Raw genomic sequence first — 19,433 nt, 5'->3', positions numbered from 1 at the left:
GGGTGGAACTGCAGCCCTTAAATTCCATCTGCTGTTATATGTACTGAGCATGTGTGAGATAGCAGAAGCAGGGGAGGAGGTACACTGAAAGGAGCTGGTTAGTTTCAGAGGACCTGTCCATTTTAGTAACTACTTGCATTCCCCATGTAATGATTCTGGAGAATTTTTTGTTATATCTCCGTGTTGTGCCATTCTTCTGTTATTCCTGGTAGAAGTTTATGGATAAAGGTGCAGATGGACATTACCAGTTGGGGGGGGGGGGGGGGGTGTCTGCTCAGTCTGCCAATGGCAGAACCGATTGAACAATGGCAGACTCTGCAGAGACATACCCCCAACCATCTTTACCTTTATCCACAAATATCTATCAAGAATAGTAGAAGAATGGCACAACACAGAGTCATAAGAATGGAAGTTCCCGAATTGTCATTTCACGTAGAATACAATTATTTACTCAAACAGACATGTCAGTAGTGGTGACAGGTCCTCTTCAAGCTATATTCCAAATAAAGCAACAACCGGGTATAACGTAAATAAATATGTCTTTATTGATATATAATTCATAAAATCACATAATTAAAAACTGTTGGTGGTCCAGAAACACACAGGGCGTGCAACACCCAAGCAGGTGATACAGGCTATTGGCTCTACAGAATAGTATCACTAGAGAAATAAGTAAGATTAGGGCATAGGTGAAACCACGCAGTATTGTATATGGTACCAAGTAAAGTGCTTACAGATATATCACACACATCAAACCTACAACATCAGATAACATCAATACATGTTGCCATACCAATAAAAAACTGATGCGCGTTTCGCTTAATGCTTCATCAGGGGGTATGCTTATCCCCTGATGAAGCATAACGCGCGTTGGGACACGGGAGAGACTTTTTTTTTTTGTATGGCAACATGTATTGATGTTATCTGATGTAATCTGGACTGTTGGGGTTTGATATGCCTGTATCACCTGCTTGGGCGTTGTACGCCCTATGTGTTTCTGGGCCAGTTTTTAATTATGTGATTTTATGAATTATATATCAATAAAGACATATTTATTTACTTTATACCCGGATGTTGCTTTATTTGGAATATATGATTAAAAGGGCCCTTTACCGGGTAATGTATGGTTGTATTTTTTGCGGTGCCTCTTTAAGCTATAGGGGAATGGAAAATAAGCCTAGATTGTGAATACAGGACTCATGAGGACTCTTACTCTCTAGCTGGAGTCAGAATATGTTCAAAAAATATTATACAGCCATTCTAACATTGAGTTTCAAAGTAAGTACACCGGCCTCATCCGGTCTATTTAACACGATATGCAGTTTGTAGAAAAAGGCCCTTTTTTATATTGTTATGAACAATCCGATTATGACCACAGTCTACTTTTACCAAGATAATGCGCCATAAGGTAAAGCAGATGTCCGAGGCTGAATCTGTGGACATGACAATGAGGACTGTATAGACTAATGGCAGCAGAGCCAACAGGTCGTAGTTCTATTCTACATCTTTTGGAATAGACAGGGCAAGATTATCAATCAGAATCTGGAATAAAGATTTCCTGGACCTTGTTGGATCTATTCCACTAAGAGTTCAGGGGAACGATGGTCCTATCAAGAATTAAGAAGGTGGAGCTAATGAAGTGTCCTGTGATTGCAGGTCACCATCACCGAGACGTCTGTGTCTGTGCAATAACCACATGTGACATCAGAGCTTCCTGATAATCATGGAGCTGAAGACTGGAGTACAGTAAAAGCAAGCCAAAAACACATCTTCCAAACTTATTTAACCCCTTAACGACCAGGCTCACCAGGCCCGGTTGGCATTTAGTGGTGAAGTCAATTTTATCTGCTTACAAAACAAAGCCAGAGTCTGCCATTTTGCATATCAAATTCTGTACAAGCAAGACAGGGACCTTAACCCTGGAGGAGGTGGTGGGGGGATGTCTAGCCAGCATGCTTGCCCATAATGCAATGCAGTGAGCCTCACAGCCAATCAGGAGGGAAGATATAGACATGTCTATTAGGCTCTATGCAAGGTTCCAATTAGAGACTCCATTCAGAGCTCCAACACTGATGTGATAGGACATGTTGGTCAGAAGACAGCCAATTTAGGGTATTTCAGGGACAGTGTTAGGGTCTGTGAAGATATAGTTAACTAGGTAGCCTAATTTACTTAATAGAAAGTCTGGTTGTATCATTAGGGACAGGACAGGGTCAGTTAGTGTATTGTGTGTGTTACAGGACCAGAACTGTTCACGTGTATACAGACGGCTGCACTGCATAGCCAGCATTTTAAGAGACCGTACACTTTTTTATATGCGGGCATCAGCTGGCAGTCCAAATAAAAAGTAAATAGTTCAAATTCACACTGCTCAAAATAATGACTGTCCCAAAAAGGTCTCATATGAACATAGGCATACATCCTTAGCCGGATGCAATGCTTTTAATTCTTGTGACAGACTCTAGTTGGTTGATCTTTCTTCTACATTTGTGTTGCTTTGCTGCTGCTTGCAGTTCCACAGGAGATCGCCCACCAAAAGCTTCTACTTTCTCGTGCTGCCTCCCTTCGAACTCTATAGCTATCCACAATAAAGATACATGGAGGAAAAGCAAGAAGTAGATCAATGAATATGCACAGCTGACCAGTGTCGGGCTGGGATGCCTAAGGCCCACCAGTAAAATTCATTCCGGGGGACCTGCTGCAAAACTACATGCAAATATTATCTGCTCGCACATGGTTGGTTATGAGGGTCTCTACAGCGACTTTTAGAAGGCAGGTCCACGATGAAAGAGGATAATGGCTGGCCAGCCTCTGTACTTAGAAGTCATCACATCCACCTAGTTTTTTATATGAACATAGGTTGGGTGAGATGCTGTACGCTGTCTATCTATATGTAGTGCAGTCTACTGTGTCATGTGATACTTGGGAAGGGGATGGAGGACTAGGGGCCCACCGGAGGATTCACCTATTCCCCTGTGGACCAGTCCAAGCCTGGATCTGACATTGGAAAGGATTGAGGAACCCTTGGTTGGAGTGGAATAAAGATATTGTAATTATATATATATTTTGTAATTTGAGGTTTCTTTTTTCAGCTCGTTTGAGTTATTTGTATAATAATTTTGGTTAAGGCAAGCAAAATAGGCATGGGTTCTTAGTAAGTACCTTGTATGCCCCTGAAGAAGCTGGGTTAGGCAGATACCTGGTGTGCCACGCATTGTGGATTTCTTGCTGATTACTACACTATGTGCGATTGCATTCGATGTCTGAAGAGTTCGAAGGGAGGCAGCATGGGGAAGTGAAAGCTTTTGGTGGGCAGTTTCCTGTGGAACTGTAAGAAGCGGCAAAGCAACAAAAGTGTAGAAGAAAGCACAACCAAATAGCGTCTATCACAAGAATTAAAAGCATGGCATCCAGATAAGGTCGTTTTAGAGAAGTGACTATTTTTTGTGTTTCACTTGCTCAGATGGACTGAGAAACGTTTGCAGATTTAATGATATTTTATCTTTTAGCCGTCCAAATAATATTTAAAAAAAACAAAATCACACTAGCTGATGATGTTTTAAGTATCATAAGTGCACAGGACACTGTCAAATTGTTCATTTTTTCCCCAATACGCCTGTTGCAAAGTTTCCTCATTTAATAATAAGTATATAAAACCTGTATGAATACCGTGTTGCTACTGCTGCCGCTACTACTACCCCTACATAGCTGCCTTATCAGCCATCCTGTACTGCTAGTGCTTCCCCAAAAAATTTTAAGATCGCTTGTTCAGAACAAACCACAGCTTTTTCCAATTCTACAATTCTGTGTATAAACACTGGTAGGCATCTGCCCCAATAAGAGACAATTTTGGGAATATTTTATAATTTTAAAAAGTTTAATAAATCCAATGATACAATGTGTTTTTACACGGGATGTTAGCCATGTGTTTACCCACAGCTATATATGTCAATGTCAGCAATGGGATTTTATTCATTAAGGAATAGAAAAATCTGTATATTCTAATGCAGTGCTGCCACTTGTACAGGCTCTGGCCTATTACTGCTAAGGAACTTCTTCCCCAATCTCACCTAGGGGAAAGCGTTCCTGCCTGGAAAGTGTGCGATTTTGAGATTTTTACCTTTTAAAGGGGTTAAATGTCTACGATCGAGGTTATCGCATATGGCAGACATTAAACCAGGCACAAAAGTTTTGTCTGCATAATCCCCAAGTGGGTCTGTGGATGTGACTGACCTTCATGTCCTGCAGGAACAGCCAGGATCAGAGGAGAATCTGATCAGAGATTGCCGTCAGCTGGATAAGGCCAACACTTCATGATGTGATGGGGACATCTCCAATCAAAGAGCAGCGCAGCAGCCGGTGATCGGATTCTCCTCCTGCCCTGAAGGCACCAAGGACAGAATCTGAGGTCACTTTCTCCATTCATTATTCCATACCTGCAGTGACATCTCCTGGAATGTCCTCCTCCACCTCACTGGGATCGCCCATCATCCTCTCTTCTTCATCCTCCACCTTAATATCAGTCAGATCTTCTCCCTGATTTCTCATCTGTAACAATTCAGTACAATACAGCAGACAGGTGGGAAATCTAACAGATCCACATAAGAGACCCCCACAATCTATGACCCCTCTATGACCGCAGGACCCCTCTATATAGATGTGTATAGGGCTCAGCTCCATCTACCTGAGGATTCTCCGGGACCTTCTCCTCTGGACAGTCCTGGGAATACAGAGGATGGGGACATCTCTCTGGTGGATTTTTCCTCCTGGATCCATCTGTGGAGACACAAGCACACAGTGACTGAATACATGGCCTCCTGTAGATCCGTCTATAGATCAGACACTTCTCTCAGCTCCTTCACTACTAGGTTTAGTTATCAGGGGGAAATAACAATATTCTGCTGTCTCTTTGATGTGGGACTTTCCACTGTATGTTGTCTAGGGCGTGAAGTTACTTTGACTCTAAAGAACAACCTACTCAAGCATTTCATTTGCCTGCTGAAAGGGGAACAACTTCAGAAGACCCTAGATGAATTTGCAGAGTGAGGTTACCCTATGTATACTGGAGGCCATAGACAGAAGCCACATTCCAATTATTGCTCTGAGAGATGATCCAGTTTCTTATGACAGTCAGAAGGGATGGTATTCCATCATACTTCAGGGGTTAGGGACCACAATTTTTGGTATGAATTGCTGTTGCTTATATAACAGCAGTAATACACAGACATAACTTAAAGGGGTATTCCCATCACAGACAATGGGGGCATATCTCTGAAAGGGAGGTGCTTTTAGTTCCCCAAGATGGCCAGCCACTGGTTGGGGAAGGTAAGGTGCATGCACTGGCCATTAAAGAGCCAGAGGGAGCGTGTGAACAGACCTCGGCCTGTGTAGACAGGAACAGAGTTTTGCTACTCCAGTGACCAGGCCCAACGGGTGGGAGGAGGGGGAACGCTGATGGGTCCAAGCCGCAGGAGCCAAGGAGCAGCAGAGAGGTAGCAGTGTCTACCGTAATACCGCCATAATACTAGTCTGATATGAATAGAATTCTTATAATAAAATTATCACTATATATATATGTATATATATATATATATATATATATATATATATGTACTGAATATACTGTGACTATGGCACTGGAAAATATGTCCAGCAAGTTTTGATAGACTTATTAATGTAAAAAATGTTTTAACCGTTTTTGGTTTTTTTTAGAAAACAAATGCACAATTGGAGAGTCCAGTGCAACTATGACAGATAAAAATATTTCAGCCAATACATTTATTATTTCTTTATGCTAATTGAGCTGCTAGCTGGCTGCTATACATTAATAATTAATAGAATACGATGAGGCTGACTCAAAGCACTATGGACAAGCCTGCCGGCCAAGGCACCCCCTGGGATCATATGATCCTTCTTCCTCATCTTCCCAGCTTCTGATCTGTAAACTGGTGGACGTCACTTTGAACAATTTGCCAGAATCAAAAGCTTCAGATTTGCTGATACCCACTTACCAGAGGAATGGATCCTTATAGATATGTTTGACTTTATAAGGCAAATTCAGAGTCCTAACATGATGCTATAAGAGCCTAACTTTTGAAGCTCCTCAACTGTAGGTCACTGCACACACACGTGTATACACTGCATGTGGAGGGTCTTACCTTGTGATATAAGAGGCTGGTGTCCTCCATTACATGTCACTGCACACACGTGTATACACTGCACATGACGGGTCTTACCTTGTGATATAAGAGGCTGGTGCTCCTCCATTACATGTCACTGCACACACGTGTATACACTGCACATGACGGCTCTTACCTTGTGATATAAGAGGCTGGTGCTCCTCCATTACATGTCACTGCACACACGTGTATACACTGCACATGACGGCTCTTACCCTGTGATATAAGAGGCTGGTGCTCCTCCATTACATGTCACTGCACACACGTGTATACACTGCACATGACGGCTCTTACCCTGTGATATAAGAGGCTGGTGCTCCTCCATTACATGTCACTGCACACACGTGTATACACTGCACATGACGGCTCTTACCTTGTGATATAAGAGGCTGGTGCTCCTCCATTACATGTCACTGCACACACGTGTATACACTGCACATGACGGCTCTTACCTTGTGATATAAGAGGCTGGTGTCCTCCATTACATGTCACTGCACACACGTGTATACACTGCACATGACGGCTCTTACCTTGTGATATAAGAGGCTGGTGCTCCTCCATTACATGTCACTGCACACACGTGTATACACTGCACATGACGGCTCTTACCTTGTGATATAAGAGGCTGGTGCTCCTCCATTACATGTCACTGCACACACGTGTATACACTGCACATGACGGCTCTTACCTTGTGATATAAGAGGCTGGTGCTCCTCCATTACATGTCACTGCACACACGTGTATACACTGCACATGACGGCTCTTACCTTGTGATATAAGAGGCTGGTGCTCCTCCATTACATGTCACTGCACACACGTGTATACACTGCACATGACGGCTCTTACCTTGTGATATAAGAGGCTGGTGCTCCTCCATTACATGTCACTGCACACACGTGTATACACTGCACATGACGGCTCTTACCCTGTGATATAAGAGGCTGGTGGTCCTCCATTACATGTCACTGCACACACGTGTATACACTGCACATGACGGGTCTTACCTTGTGATATAAGAGGCTGGTGCTCCTCCATTACATGTCACTGCACACACGTGTACACACTGCACATGACGGGTCTTACCTTGTGATATAAGAGGCTGGTGCTCCTCCATCATGGCCTCCCTGTACAGATCCTTGTGTCCTTCTATATACTCCCACTCCTCCATGGAGAAATAGACAGTGACATCCTGACACCTTATAGGAACCTGACAACACAATGACACCGTCATCATCCAGACCCTCTAAGTGCTGTTACTGGAGAATTTCCCAGCATTCCCAGCAGTGTCACCTCTCCAGTCAGCAGCTCCATCATCTTGTGGGTGAGTTCTAGGATCTTCTGCTCATGTATCAGGGGGTGAGGGGGAGGCTCTGTGATGGGGTGAGGGGTCCTGCTCCGCCCTCCTGACTCCTGGAGATGGATGATGGGAGTCACACAGTCCCCCGATGTCTTCTTCACTATTGTGTACTCCTGTGGATGGAGAGAGACACTTAGGGAATAAACCCTTCAGGGGCCATGTGCTCTCCTCCGGCCCTTCCCTCCTGGGTAAAACGTGCCTACTTACCTTCTCATGGCTCCTACAACATGACTATTGGCCACTAGTCACATGATACATCACTCACCATACTGGGGGCTGATCTTCAGGTTCTCCGTCACTTGGAAGGTCTGGAGGCCGTTCTACAGGACCCTGGACTCTTCCTATCACTTCCTATGATGGATTCTCCTTCCCGATGTCTGACTTGTTACAGAATACAATAAAGAGGAGAGAAATCTAGAAAAGTTTACCTCTTCGCTCAGCAGGGAGATGATCTCCAAGGTGAGGTCTAATATTCTTCTGCTGATCTCCTTCCTGTCCATCCTTGGTGGCTCATTCGGGAAAAAGGATATATTGTTTTTGTGGATGGCCCCTACAAATAAAAGGAATACAGGTTAATCAGTTAGTCCATGAACCCTCAAGCATCCCAGCTGTCGTAAAACTAAAACTCCCAGCATGCACACTTGCTTGACTGTATTTGGAGCCCCAATAAAATTTAATAGAGCATGCTGGGAGTTGTAGTGCTGGAGACAGTCATGAAGTTTAACAAGTGACTCCCGGTTTCCTTCACTTGGCGTGGAGTTGCTGAATGTCCACACAAGATGGCGGCGCACAGTCTTACAAGGCAGTTTCCCAGCAATGTTCTGGATGAGCTGGAGCAAGGTTTCCCAAATCTCAATGTCCTTTCCTTATACAACCCCTCAAATAGCAATTCTTTGCTATGCAGTTCCCAGCTGAGGGGAGCACAAATATCTCCTATTATCTGAAGTTCTAGCAGCGAGGAGCAGAACTCCAAATCACAGGCAGCAATGGCGGCTGCAGAAGATGCTGAGCCGAGGTGGAAGTCTCATGCCTGGTCCATGCTATGAGGCCATAACCTGGGTGTCTTCTCCTCATAGGTCATCTCCACTGCACTCTCCTCTCAGCTGAACACACTGGAAGCAATGGCTATGCTCAGGATCCTTTATCTTCACCTCCTTCCAGAAGCCTCTAAGCAGAAGGTCAATAGAAACCTGCTCCAGCCGAAGCCATACATGGGCAGACACATTAAAAGGAGTTTTTTGGATTTAAATATTGATGGTCTATCTTTAGAATAGGTCATCAATATGAGACATGACATCAGACTCCCATGACCCAATGATCAGCTTACCCAATAAAACCAGTTTTGTTTTTACTGTTTGTGTCACCATTTTCTGATAACCATATTTTTATTTATTTTTCAGGCGAAGGTCTTGTGCGAGGTCTTGTTTGTTGAAGGATGAGGTGATATTTTCATTTGTACCATTTTCGGTTCCATATGACTTTTTGATTGCTTGACATTATGCATTTTTGTGAGGCACTGGTAAACTGCTCTAGCTAAATATTTTATTTATCTGCTTTTTCAGTGTTCACCTGAGACATTTTTATAGAGCCGGTCATTACAGATGTGGCAGTACCTAGTATGTCTATTTATTGTTTCAATTGTAAATGGCTTCATGAGGGGAAAGGGGCACTTATTTTTCTGTGAAACTTTTATTTTTATAAAACACTTTTTTACTTTTTCTTCTTGTCCCACTATGGGACTTCAACTTTTGAGGGTCTAATCTCTTCTACAATGCACCGTGTATTGTAAAGCATTGTTACTGAGGGTATTAGGCCTCTTTCATACAAGCAAGTTTTCTGTTCTGATGTGTGCAGCAAATGCATATCAACCAGACTGAATCCTGACCCATTCATTTCAAGGAAAGGAGTGATGTGAGCAGTGCAGCAGCCATGCCCATTGGGGACAGTGGAGCGGTGGTCGGCACAGACAACCCTTATGCCCCTTCTTCTTTGGTCCAGTCTTTTGCAAAAATTTCTTCCAAAGGGCTGGAGCATTACTGCTATCAGCAGGCTCCCAGCATCTCTCTTCTGGGTCAACACCTTTCCAGTCCACCAGAAGCAAGGTTTTACCTCTGACTTTCTTCATGCCCATAGAACCCTTGGCCTCATACTCACTATGTGCCAAAGGAAGTAGGATCAGGATCAGACCAGCTGAAGTAATGGATGAGCACAAATGGCTTGGGAAAGGGGGGGTGGGGGGGGGGGGGGACATGAAAAAATTAGAGATTAATAAGGAGGAAGAGAGGATTCAACTGACTGAAAAATCACACAAGGACCAATGAAACGGGGTGCCAACTTTGAGTCTGATGCTCTTGGAGGAGACTCAGCTTATAAACTACAGAATCAGGGCAATAAATATTGGGTTTTGTTTGGCTGTTAACCCTTGCTTTGTTACTGGAAAAAACTGATAAAAATGGAAAATGTGGCTAAAAATTTTTTCCCACAGTTTTTATTTTTTATTATTTACAATGTTCATCTGACAAGTAAGATCAGGTGTTATTTTTATAAAGCAGGTTATACCGCGGTGATACCTAATATGTATACTTTTATTTATTAATTTAGGTTTTACACAAAAGAAAATCATGTTTTAGTGTCTCCATAGTCTGAGAGCCATAGTTTTTTCAGTTTTTAGGCAATTGTCTCAGTTTAGGTACCATTTTTGTGGGATGAGATGACTGTTAGATTGGCACTATTTTGGGAGGCATACTACTTTTTGATCACTTGCCATTACACTTTTTGTGATGTAAGGTGACAAAAAAATGTTTTTTTAACACCGTTGTTTTTTTTTTTTTTACGGTGTTCACCTCAGGGTTTAGATCATGTGGTATTTTTATAGAGCAGATTCTTATGGCGATACCTAATATGTCAACTTTTTTATTTATTTTTTACGTTTAACAAAGTATTTTTGAAACAAAAAAAATCATGTTTTAGTCTGAGAGCCATAGTTTAAAAAAAAAAATTGGGCCATTGTCTCAAGTAGGGGCTAATTTTTTGTTGGATGAGGCGACGGCTTGATTGGTACTATTTTGGCGTACATACGACTTTTTTGATCACTTTTATTACCTTTTTTGGGAAGTAATGTAGGCAAAATTTCTATTTCATCACAGTTTAAAAAAAAATTTAAATTATGGTGTTCACCGTGCGGGGAAAGTAACATGACCGTTTTATAGATCAGGTCGTCACGGATGCGGTGATTTCAAACATGTGTAGGGAATTTTATTTTTTTAATTTTTAAGATCCAGTGGGTCTGGTGTCTGTATAATACAGTACAGTACACTATATAGTGTACTGTACTGTATTTTCACTTTACTTAGTCTGATCAGACTTCTGCAGTCTAACTATATGATATTATATCTTTATCATCCATTGCACAGTAAGGAAAGACTTGTAATGATCTAGGGGTTGGTTCAGAGGCGGTATTGAACTGCCCTGGATGTGTTACGCTAACCCCAAATATCATTGCTGTCAGTAACTGACTAAAAAGAGGTAGTTGGCCATACCTTACTTTAATGAGATGCAGGGCATTAAAAGATTTTTGGTACCTTTATACTATCATGCCGTTATGGTTCTGTGATTGAATATGTTTGATACCCTACTGTAATTATGAAACGGTAATTAGTATTTTTTTTATTATGTTTAAGAAAAAGTGAATTTTAAAGGAACAAAGTATTGCTCATACGCTGTTGGTTTAGTAGTATAATTGAGTATTACTGCCAGGTGAAGGTGTTGTTACTTTGTGGATTGTATATAGTGATAAAATATTAGTTATAAAAACAAGCTTTCTAGTTGATTTCCAGAAGGGAGGCCAGTCAGGGGCATGAAGTAAGCCGATTTAGAAAAACTGTAAACTTCCACCCAGGGTAGAGTGAATCCCGGGGAAGGAGAAAGATCGGCTAAACAATCCATGGCTACATGTGAAAGGGGATCAGGCACTGGAAAAGGAAGTAAGAGTCCTGCAGGTCTTAAAGTCTTGTTCTGGGGAACAAGAGGCCATATAATCCTGCAATCGTAGGTCACCAGTAATTTTGGGAGGTCGGGCTAGCAGTTTTGAGGAGATGTGGATGACCACCGATTGCAGAGTGATGACCCCAAGCCAAGACCCGTCTCCTCTTAGCCACAGGAACTGGGTTGTGTTACCAGGTGGTATGTCCCTGAGCAGAACTGGAGAGTCATAGAGGATGGGAGCAGGAGCGATGATGTCCTAGGACTCATCTCTAATCATAATACTTTATTCTGGGATGCCGCTGCCAATAGGACACCCATTTACCAATGTGTCAGAAGAATGGAGCCCTATTGATATTTGAGCTCATAAGATAAATGAAGGGCCCTAACATGATCATAAAAGAGCCTAACTTGTGTGTACCCCCTCCATTACATGTCACTGCACACACGTGTATACACTGCACATGACGGCTCTCACCTTGTGATATAAGAGGCTGGTGCTCCTCCATTACATGTCACTGCACACACGTGTATACACTGCACATGACGGCTCTTACCCTGTGATATAAGAGGCTGGTGCTCCTCCATTACATGTCACTGCACACACGTGTATACACTGCACATGACGGCTCTTACCTTGTGATATAAGAGGCTGGTGCTCCTCCATTACATGTCACTGCACACACGTGTATACACTGCACATGATGGCTCTTACCTTGTGATATAAGAGGCTGGTGCTCCTCCATTACATGTCACTGCACACACGTGTATACACTGCACATGACGGGTCTCACCTTGTAATATAAGAGGCTGGTGCTCCTCCATCATGGCCTCCTTGTACAGATCCTCGTGTCCTTCTATATACTCCCACTCCTCCATGGAGAAATAGACAGTGACATCCTGACACCTTAGAGGAACCTGACAACACAATGACACCGTCATCACCCAGACCCCTCCAGTGCTGTTACTGGAGAATTTCCCAGCATTCCCAGCAGTGTCACCTCTCCAGTCAGCAGCTCCATCATCTTGTGGGTGAGTTCTAGGATCTTCTGCTCATGTATCAGGGGGTGAGGGGGAGGCTCTGTGATGGGGTGAGGGGTCCTGCTCCACCCTCCTGACTCCTGGAGATGGATGATGGGAGTCACACAGTCTCCCGATTTCTTCTTCACTTTTGTGTACTCCTGTGGATGGAGAGAGACACCTAGCTGAAAAAAAATTCTTACTTGTACCATGGTCTCTCCTACTACTGTCATTTTCTATGTGTCTATATAGATCTCAGATTAGCGGTAGAAATCCTCCCTCCAGGCTGCACTCCGCCATCTGGTTCCCAGCCCTTCCCTCCTGGGTACAACGTGCCTACTTACCTTCTCATGGCTCCTACAACATGAGTAAAGGTCACTGGTCACATGATACATCACTCACCATACTGGCGGCTGATCTTTAAGAGGACCTTTCACCGATCCTGACATTGTGAACTAAGTATACAGACATGGAGAGCCGCGCCCGGGGATCTCACTGCACTTACTATTATCCCTGGGCGCCGCTCCGTTCTCCCGCTATGCCCTCCGATATCTTCAGTCACTAAGTTATGGTAGGCGGAGATTTCGGTCACTAAGTTATGGTAGGCGGAGACTTCGGTCACTAAGTTATGGTAGGCGGAGTCTGCCCTTGTTCTGCTGTAGCGCTGGCCAATCGCAGCGCAGAGCTCACAGTCTGGGAGGTTATTTTCTCCCAGGCTGTGAGCTCTGCGCTGCGATTGGCCAGCGCTACAGCAGAACAAGGGCAGGCTCCACCTACCATAACTTAGTGACCGAAGATACCGGAGGGCATAGCGGGAGAACGGAGCGGCGCCCGGGGATAATAGTAAGTGCAGTGAGATCCCCGGGCGCCGCTCTACATGTCTGTATACTTAGTTCACAACGTCAGGATCGGTGAAAGGTCCTCTTTAAGGTTTTCCATCACTTGGAAGGTCTGGAGGCCGTTCTACAGGACCCTGGACTCTTCCTATCACTTCCTATGATGGATCCTCCTTCCCGATGTCTGACTTGTTACAGAATACAATAAAGAGGAGAGAAATCTAGAAAAGTTTACCTCTCCGCTCAGCAGGGAGACGATCTCCAAGGTGAGGTCCAATATTCTTCTGCTGATCTCCTTCCTGTCCATCCTTGGTGGGTCCTTCAGGAAAAAGGATATATTGTTTTTGTGGATGGCCCCTACAAATAAAAGGAATACAGGTTAACCAGTAAGTACATGAACCCTCCAGCATCCCAGCTGTCGTGAAACTAAAACTCCCAGCATGCACAATTGCTTGACTGTATTTGGAGCCCCAACAGAATTTAATAGAGCATGCTGGGAGTTGTAGTGCTGGAGACAGACATGAAGTTGAACAAGTGACTCCCAGTTTCCATCACTTGGCGGTGAGTTGCTGAATGACCACACAAGATGGCGGCGCACAGTCTTACAAGGCAGTTTCCCAGCAATGTTCTGGATGAGCTGAAGCAAGGTTTCCCAAATCTCAAGTCCTTTCCTTATACAACTCCACAAATAGTGATTCCCTCCTATGTAGTTTCCAGCTGAGGGGAGCACAAATAACTGCTCTTATCTGCAGTTATAGGGGCGAGGAGGAGAACTCCAAATCACAGGCAGCAATGGCGGCTGCAGAAGATGCTGAGCCGAGGAGGAAGTCTAAAGGTAATTTGAAACAGACCAATAATCCGGCCAATTATCCGGGAAGGCGGTTTGTTTAAATACTCGTTCCCGATAACTGGTCTTTGTAAAAAGTGCCGGCAATCACTGGATGAACGAGAACATCGGGAGATCAAGTCTTTGAGCTGTGCAGCAGATCGACCTGTCTGAACAGAGATCTGCTGCAATTATTGGCAATGTCTGGTTCTTTCCTGATAATTGCCTGTGTAAGAGGACCGGCCTCCAAGCTATGGGGCCCATCACCTAAGCTTTCTCCTCATGGACTATTCCTTACTCCGCTCAGCTGAACACACTGGAAGCAATGGCTGAGCTCAGGCTCCTTTATCTCCACCTCCTTCCAGAAACTTCCAGAAGCCTGCCAAAGCTGCAGCCATCTACGCCAAGACATATTTAACCCATTCAGGACTTCCACCGTATATATGTATGGCAGAAGTCCGCACTTAAAGGGGTTGTCCGGGTTTCAGAGCTAAACCCGGACATGCCCTTATTTTCACCCCCTGATGTTAGCATCGGAGCATCTCATGCTCCGATGCGCTCCCTTGCACTGCGCTAGATCGCGCAGGGCAAGGGCTCTTTTGCTTCCGCCAGGCAGTGTGTTTGGTGACGTCACCGGCTCTGAGGGGCGCGCTTTAGCACTGTCCTAGCCGTTTTACTGGCTAGGGCAGCGCTAAAGCCCGCCCATCAGTGTCGGTGACAGCACCGGGCTTCCTGGCAGCCCCATGGAGAGCCCGGTTCGTCACCGGAACTCCAGAAAATGCCTTTGCCCTGCACGATTTAGCGCCGGGCAAAGGAGAGCATTGGAGCATGAACTGCTCCGATGCTCAAGTCAGGGGGGCTGCCGGGGTGAAAATAGAGGTATGTCCGGGTTTAAAAGATGGCGCCTGCTCAGAAACATCAATCCTTGACTGTGGCTCGTTAGATATGAACTGATTCTATGGGAGAAGCGATCAGATGATTGTATGTGAAAGTCCCCTAGTAGGACTAAAGAGGTTTGAAAAAAATTTAAATAAAAAGATATTAAAATTCAAATCACATCTGAACTATTAAAACGTAAACATATAAATCGTAAACATGAATGGCGTAATGGCGAAAGAAAATCAAAATGGCCAATCTGCTTTTTTTTTTTTTTGTTACTTCACCTCTCAAAAAAATTTAACAAAAAGGGATAAAAAAATAAATAAATCACCCACACTCCAATATGGTATCGATAAAAAGTACAGATCACCCCCAAAAAAAGATCCTACATATATAACAACTTCTACGCATATTTACGTCGCTATTTTCTAAATAAGTCACTGCGAATGTAGGACGCTAAAAAGATTAAAATTTGTATTCCCCTCTTCATTTATTTTTATCTTAATTAACAAAATTAAAAAGATTTTTTTTTTGTTTTCTTTTTTAGCGTCCTACATTCACAGTGACTTACGCAAAAAAATAGCCCTCACACGGCTCTGTACACATACGTATATAAACGTTATAGGGGCCAGAATATGAAGATAAAAAGCAAAAAATTATAATTTTTTTTCTAAGTTTTTATATATTTTTAAAGCATTACAACACAAAGAAAACCAAAAACGTAGTAACGTCCGTTTTATCACACAGGCGGTTTTTGACAGATTTTTTCCAGCATCCTACTACGTATGTCGTGTAAAATAATGCGGCTACGCTATGTGAATGGATAAAATAAAAAAGTTTCGGCTAACGCCTCATTCTAGCATTCTGCCAGGATATGCCATCAATCTCAGATCTATCTGTAGAACGGGGCCCCAAAAGTGAACGAGAGCCCACTGCTCAAACACGCCAACTCTCCATTCACTTCTATGAGAGTTATTAAAATAGTGGAGTGCTGGCTCGGGTATTTCTGGAACTCCCACAAAGGTGAGTGCAGAGGTGGTGGCGCATGCGCAGTGAGCTCTCCATTCACTTCTATGAGAGTCCTGGCGCTCGGCTATTTTCCAAGATCCCATAGAAGTGAATGGAGAGGAGGCCGCGTTTACTTTGGGGGCCCTGTTCTTACAGATGACATGTAAACAATAGAACAACAACCTCCAGCACTCCAGCTGTGGTGCCACTACCACTCCCAGCATGCACACCTGCTTAGCTGTTGCTAGTACCCCTAAAGAAGCGCAAATCATTAAAGAAGAACTCCCGCAGAAAAAGTTCTTCTCTGACCTGCTAGAAAGGTCCATGATGTAATCTGTAGAGAATGTGTTATAACCTCCCTAATGCGTCTCAGCTGTGTCATGTGACCAGCAATCAGACTCTCCAACTGACACAACATCTTATGTGTGGACAGGAAGTCGCTTTCTCTATGAATTCCTATGGGAGCCTCAGTCTCATAGGAATGAATAGAGAAGTAACTGGCTTCCTGTTCTGTGTCAGTTGGAAAGCAGAGAGTTGGTCACATGACACAGCTGAGGATCAGAAGGGAGGTGATAACTCACAAATACGGTCACTGATGAGAAAATTACATTCACTACAGATTACATCATGCACCTTTCTAACAGGTCAGAGAATAAAAAATTTTGCAGGAGCAGAGGAGACTACAGACGTCCCGCACATCTTCTCCCATCCCCCAACCGGATACATCTAGTCACCAGTAAGACCCCAGGACCCCAGTAATGACACAGAGCAATGTGGACAGACAGCGAGACATCTCTCCGGATCTGAGGAGACAAGGAATCTGTAGAGGAGCTCGGAATAAGGCCTCATGCACACGGCCGTGTTCTGCAGCCAAGTGCGGACTGTGGAAACCCTGCCGGGATTCCTACTGACAGCATGAGCGCACGGCGTCATTGGTTGCTATGACGCCGGTTGCTATATACTAGTGTATTACTGTACAGCAGCGGCTGCATGAAGCGCACGGCGTCATAGAAACCAATGACGCCGTGCGCTCATGCTGTCAGCAGGAATCCCGGGCGGGTTTCCACGGTCCGCTCTCGGCCGCGGAACACGGCCGTGTGCATGAGGCCTAAGAGATCGCTATCTGACCGCATCATTCTCCTGACCAGATTCCCGCCATCCCAGGAGAAGCGCGGCGTCTGCTCTGTCCTGGCGGAATCCGCTCCGCACTTCTCTTCTGTAAAGTGTCCCCACCACTGAGCAGAGAACAGACATTTCTACATGGAACACGTATGTGACACGTCTGCTCTGAACATGTCTTCTAACCACACCCCCTAATAAACCCGGGGAGGCGGTCCCTGATGATGGGCACTGGGGCTGGCGCTGTGATGGGCGCCCCCTGGCTGCCATACATTCCTGTGTCTGCACCGAATATTTCTCATATGACAACCCCCACTATCTCCACTACTACTCCCCCATCATACTAAGCTGAGGAGCAGAGAAGGATTCCTTGTGTGTAATGGAGGAGAATCTCCAGAGGTGACATGTCTGAGCTCTCCACCACACTGTCTCCTCACAGCTCATCTTACCTGCAGGCTGGAGGAATGGCTGATACCAGAGAGAACAAGAGCCCTGACTACCGACCAGGACCTGCCCAGTATCTGCTGCACTGCCAGAGCTGAAGGACCTGCGGTGACGTCACAGTCATGTGATCAGTGCAGGGGGCGGGGCTCTGCAGTGGTGAGGAGGAGAGGTGGGGAAGGACCTGTGATGATGTCAGTGTCATGTGATCAGTGCAAGGGGCGGGGCTCAGCAGTGGAGAGGTGGGGAAAGGACCTGTGATGATGTCACCATCATGTGATCAGTGTATGGGGCAGGTCTCAGCAGATGATAAGATATGGTAAAGGAACTGTGGTGACATCACTGTCATGTGATCAGTGTATAAGGGTGGGGAGCTCAGCAGTGGAGAAAATAAGAGGTGGTGAAAGGACCTGGGGTGATGTCACTGTCATGTGATCAGTGCAGGGGATGGGCTCAACCGTGGAAAGAATAAGAGGTGGAGTAGTGTCTGTGATGATAGGTGACATGAGAGGCGGAGCTCCTGTGCTGCATGTGGAGGAGAAGGAGAGATTTTTAGTATGAAGTGCTAGCAGACAGTATCACACAGGATAGGATTAGATACACAGCTCAGCAGACTGTATCACACAGGAGAGGATTAGATACACAGCTCAGCAGACAGTATCACACAGGATAGGATTAGATACACAGCTCAGCAGACAGTATCACACAGGATAGGATGAGATACACAGCTCAGCAGACTGTATCACACAGGAGAGGATTAGATACACAGTTCAGCAGACAGTATCACACAGGATAGGATTAGATACACAGCTCAGCAGACAGTATCACACAGGAGAGGATTAGATACACAGCTCAGCAGACTGTATCACACAGGAGAGGATTAGATACACAGCTCAGCAGACTGTATCACACAGGAGAGGATTAGATATACAGCTCAGCAGACAGTATCACACAGGGTAGGATTAGATATACAGCTCAGCAGACAGTATCACACAGGACAGGATTAGATATACAGCTCAGCAGACAGTATCACACAGGGTAGGATTAGATATACAGCTCAGCAGACAGTATCACACAGGATAGGATTAGATACACAGCTCAGCAGACAGTATCACACAGGATAGGATTAGATACACAGCTCAGCAGACAGTATTACACAGGATAGGATGAGATACACAGCTCAGCAGACAGTATCACACAGGATAGGATTAGATACACAGCTCAGCAGACAGTATCACACAGGATAGGATGAGATACACAGCTCAGCAGACTGTATCACACAGGAGAGGATTAGATACACAGTTCAGCAGACAGTATCACACAGGATAGGATTAGATACACAGCTCAGCAGACAGTATCACACAGGAGAGGATTAGATACACAGCTCAGCAGACTGTATCACACAGGAGAGGATTAGATACACAGCTCAGCAGACTGTATCACACAGGAGAGGATTAGATACACAGCTCAGCAGACAGTATCACACAGGATAGGATTAGATACACAGCTCAGCAGACAGTATCACACAGGATAGGATTAGATACACGGCTCAGCAGACAGTATCACACAGGATAGGATTAGATACACAGCTCAGTAGGCAGTATCACACAGGATAGGATTAGATACACAGCTCAGCAGACAGTATCACACAGGATAGGATTAGATACACGGCTCAGCAGTCAGTATCACACAGGATAGGATTAGATACACAGCTCAGTAGGCAGTATCATACAGGATAGGATTAGATACACAGCTCAGCAGACAGTATCGCACAGGATAGGATTAGA

General features: G+C 44.6%; 1 protein-coding gene and 2 long non-coding RNA genes across 4 annotated transcripts in view; all 3 read right to left on the bottom strand.

Annotated features, from left to right (window-relative positions):
- The window catches only part of LOC122930591 (zinc finger protein 585A-like), a 47,301-nt gene that overhangs the window by 3,243 nt on the left and 24,625 nt on the right, over positions 1 to 19,433 (bottom strand). The window contains exon 4 of the mRNA XM_044284085.1: positions 4,437 to 4,488. Within this exon, the coding sequence (XP_044140020.1) occupies positions 4,437 to 4,488 (52 nt within the window). The remainder of the gene's footprint in view (positions 1 to 4,436; positions 4,489 to 19,433) is intronic.
- LOC122925079 lies at positions 7,605 to 12,369 on the bottom strand. Of its 2 annotated transcripts, none has more exons than XR_006387514.1 (3): positions 12,312 to 12,369; positions 7,965 to 8,086; positions 7,605 to 7,649 (listed from the first exon to the last, which is right to left on the bottom strand). It is a non-coding gene; the product is annotated as an uncharacterized LOC122925079 (long non-coding RNA). The 2 variants fall into 2 exon arrangements; XR_006387513.1 differs by lacking the exon at positions 12,312 to 12,369 and adding an exon at positions 12,233 to 12,258.
- On the bottom strand, positions 12,556 to 17,713 carry LOC122925071. Its single transcript, XR_006387505.1, has 3 exons — positions 17,655 to 17,713; positions 13,609 to 13,730; positions 12,556 to 12,698 (listed from the first exon to the last, which is right to left on the bottom strand). It is a non-coding gene; the product is annotated as an uncharacterized LOC122925071 (long non-coding RNA).

Source organism: Bufo gargarizans, chromosome 1, assembly GCF_014858855.1.
Source record: "Bufo gargarizans isolate SCDJY-AF-19 chromosome 1, ASM1485885v1, whole genome shotgun sequence".
Lineage (NCBI taxonomy): Eukaryota > Metazoa > Chordata > Amphibia > Anura > Bufonidae > Bufo > Bufo gargarizans.
Note: the sequence above shows the minus strand (reverse complement) of the source record. Positions and strands in the feature narration are given on the sequence as shown.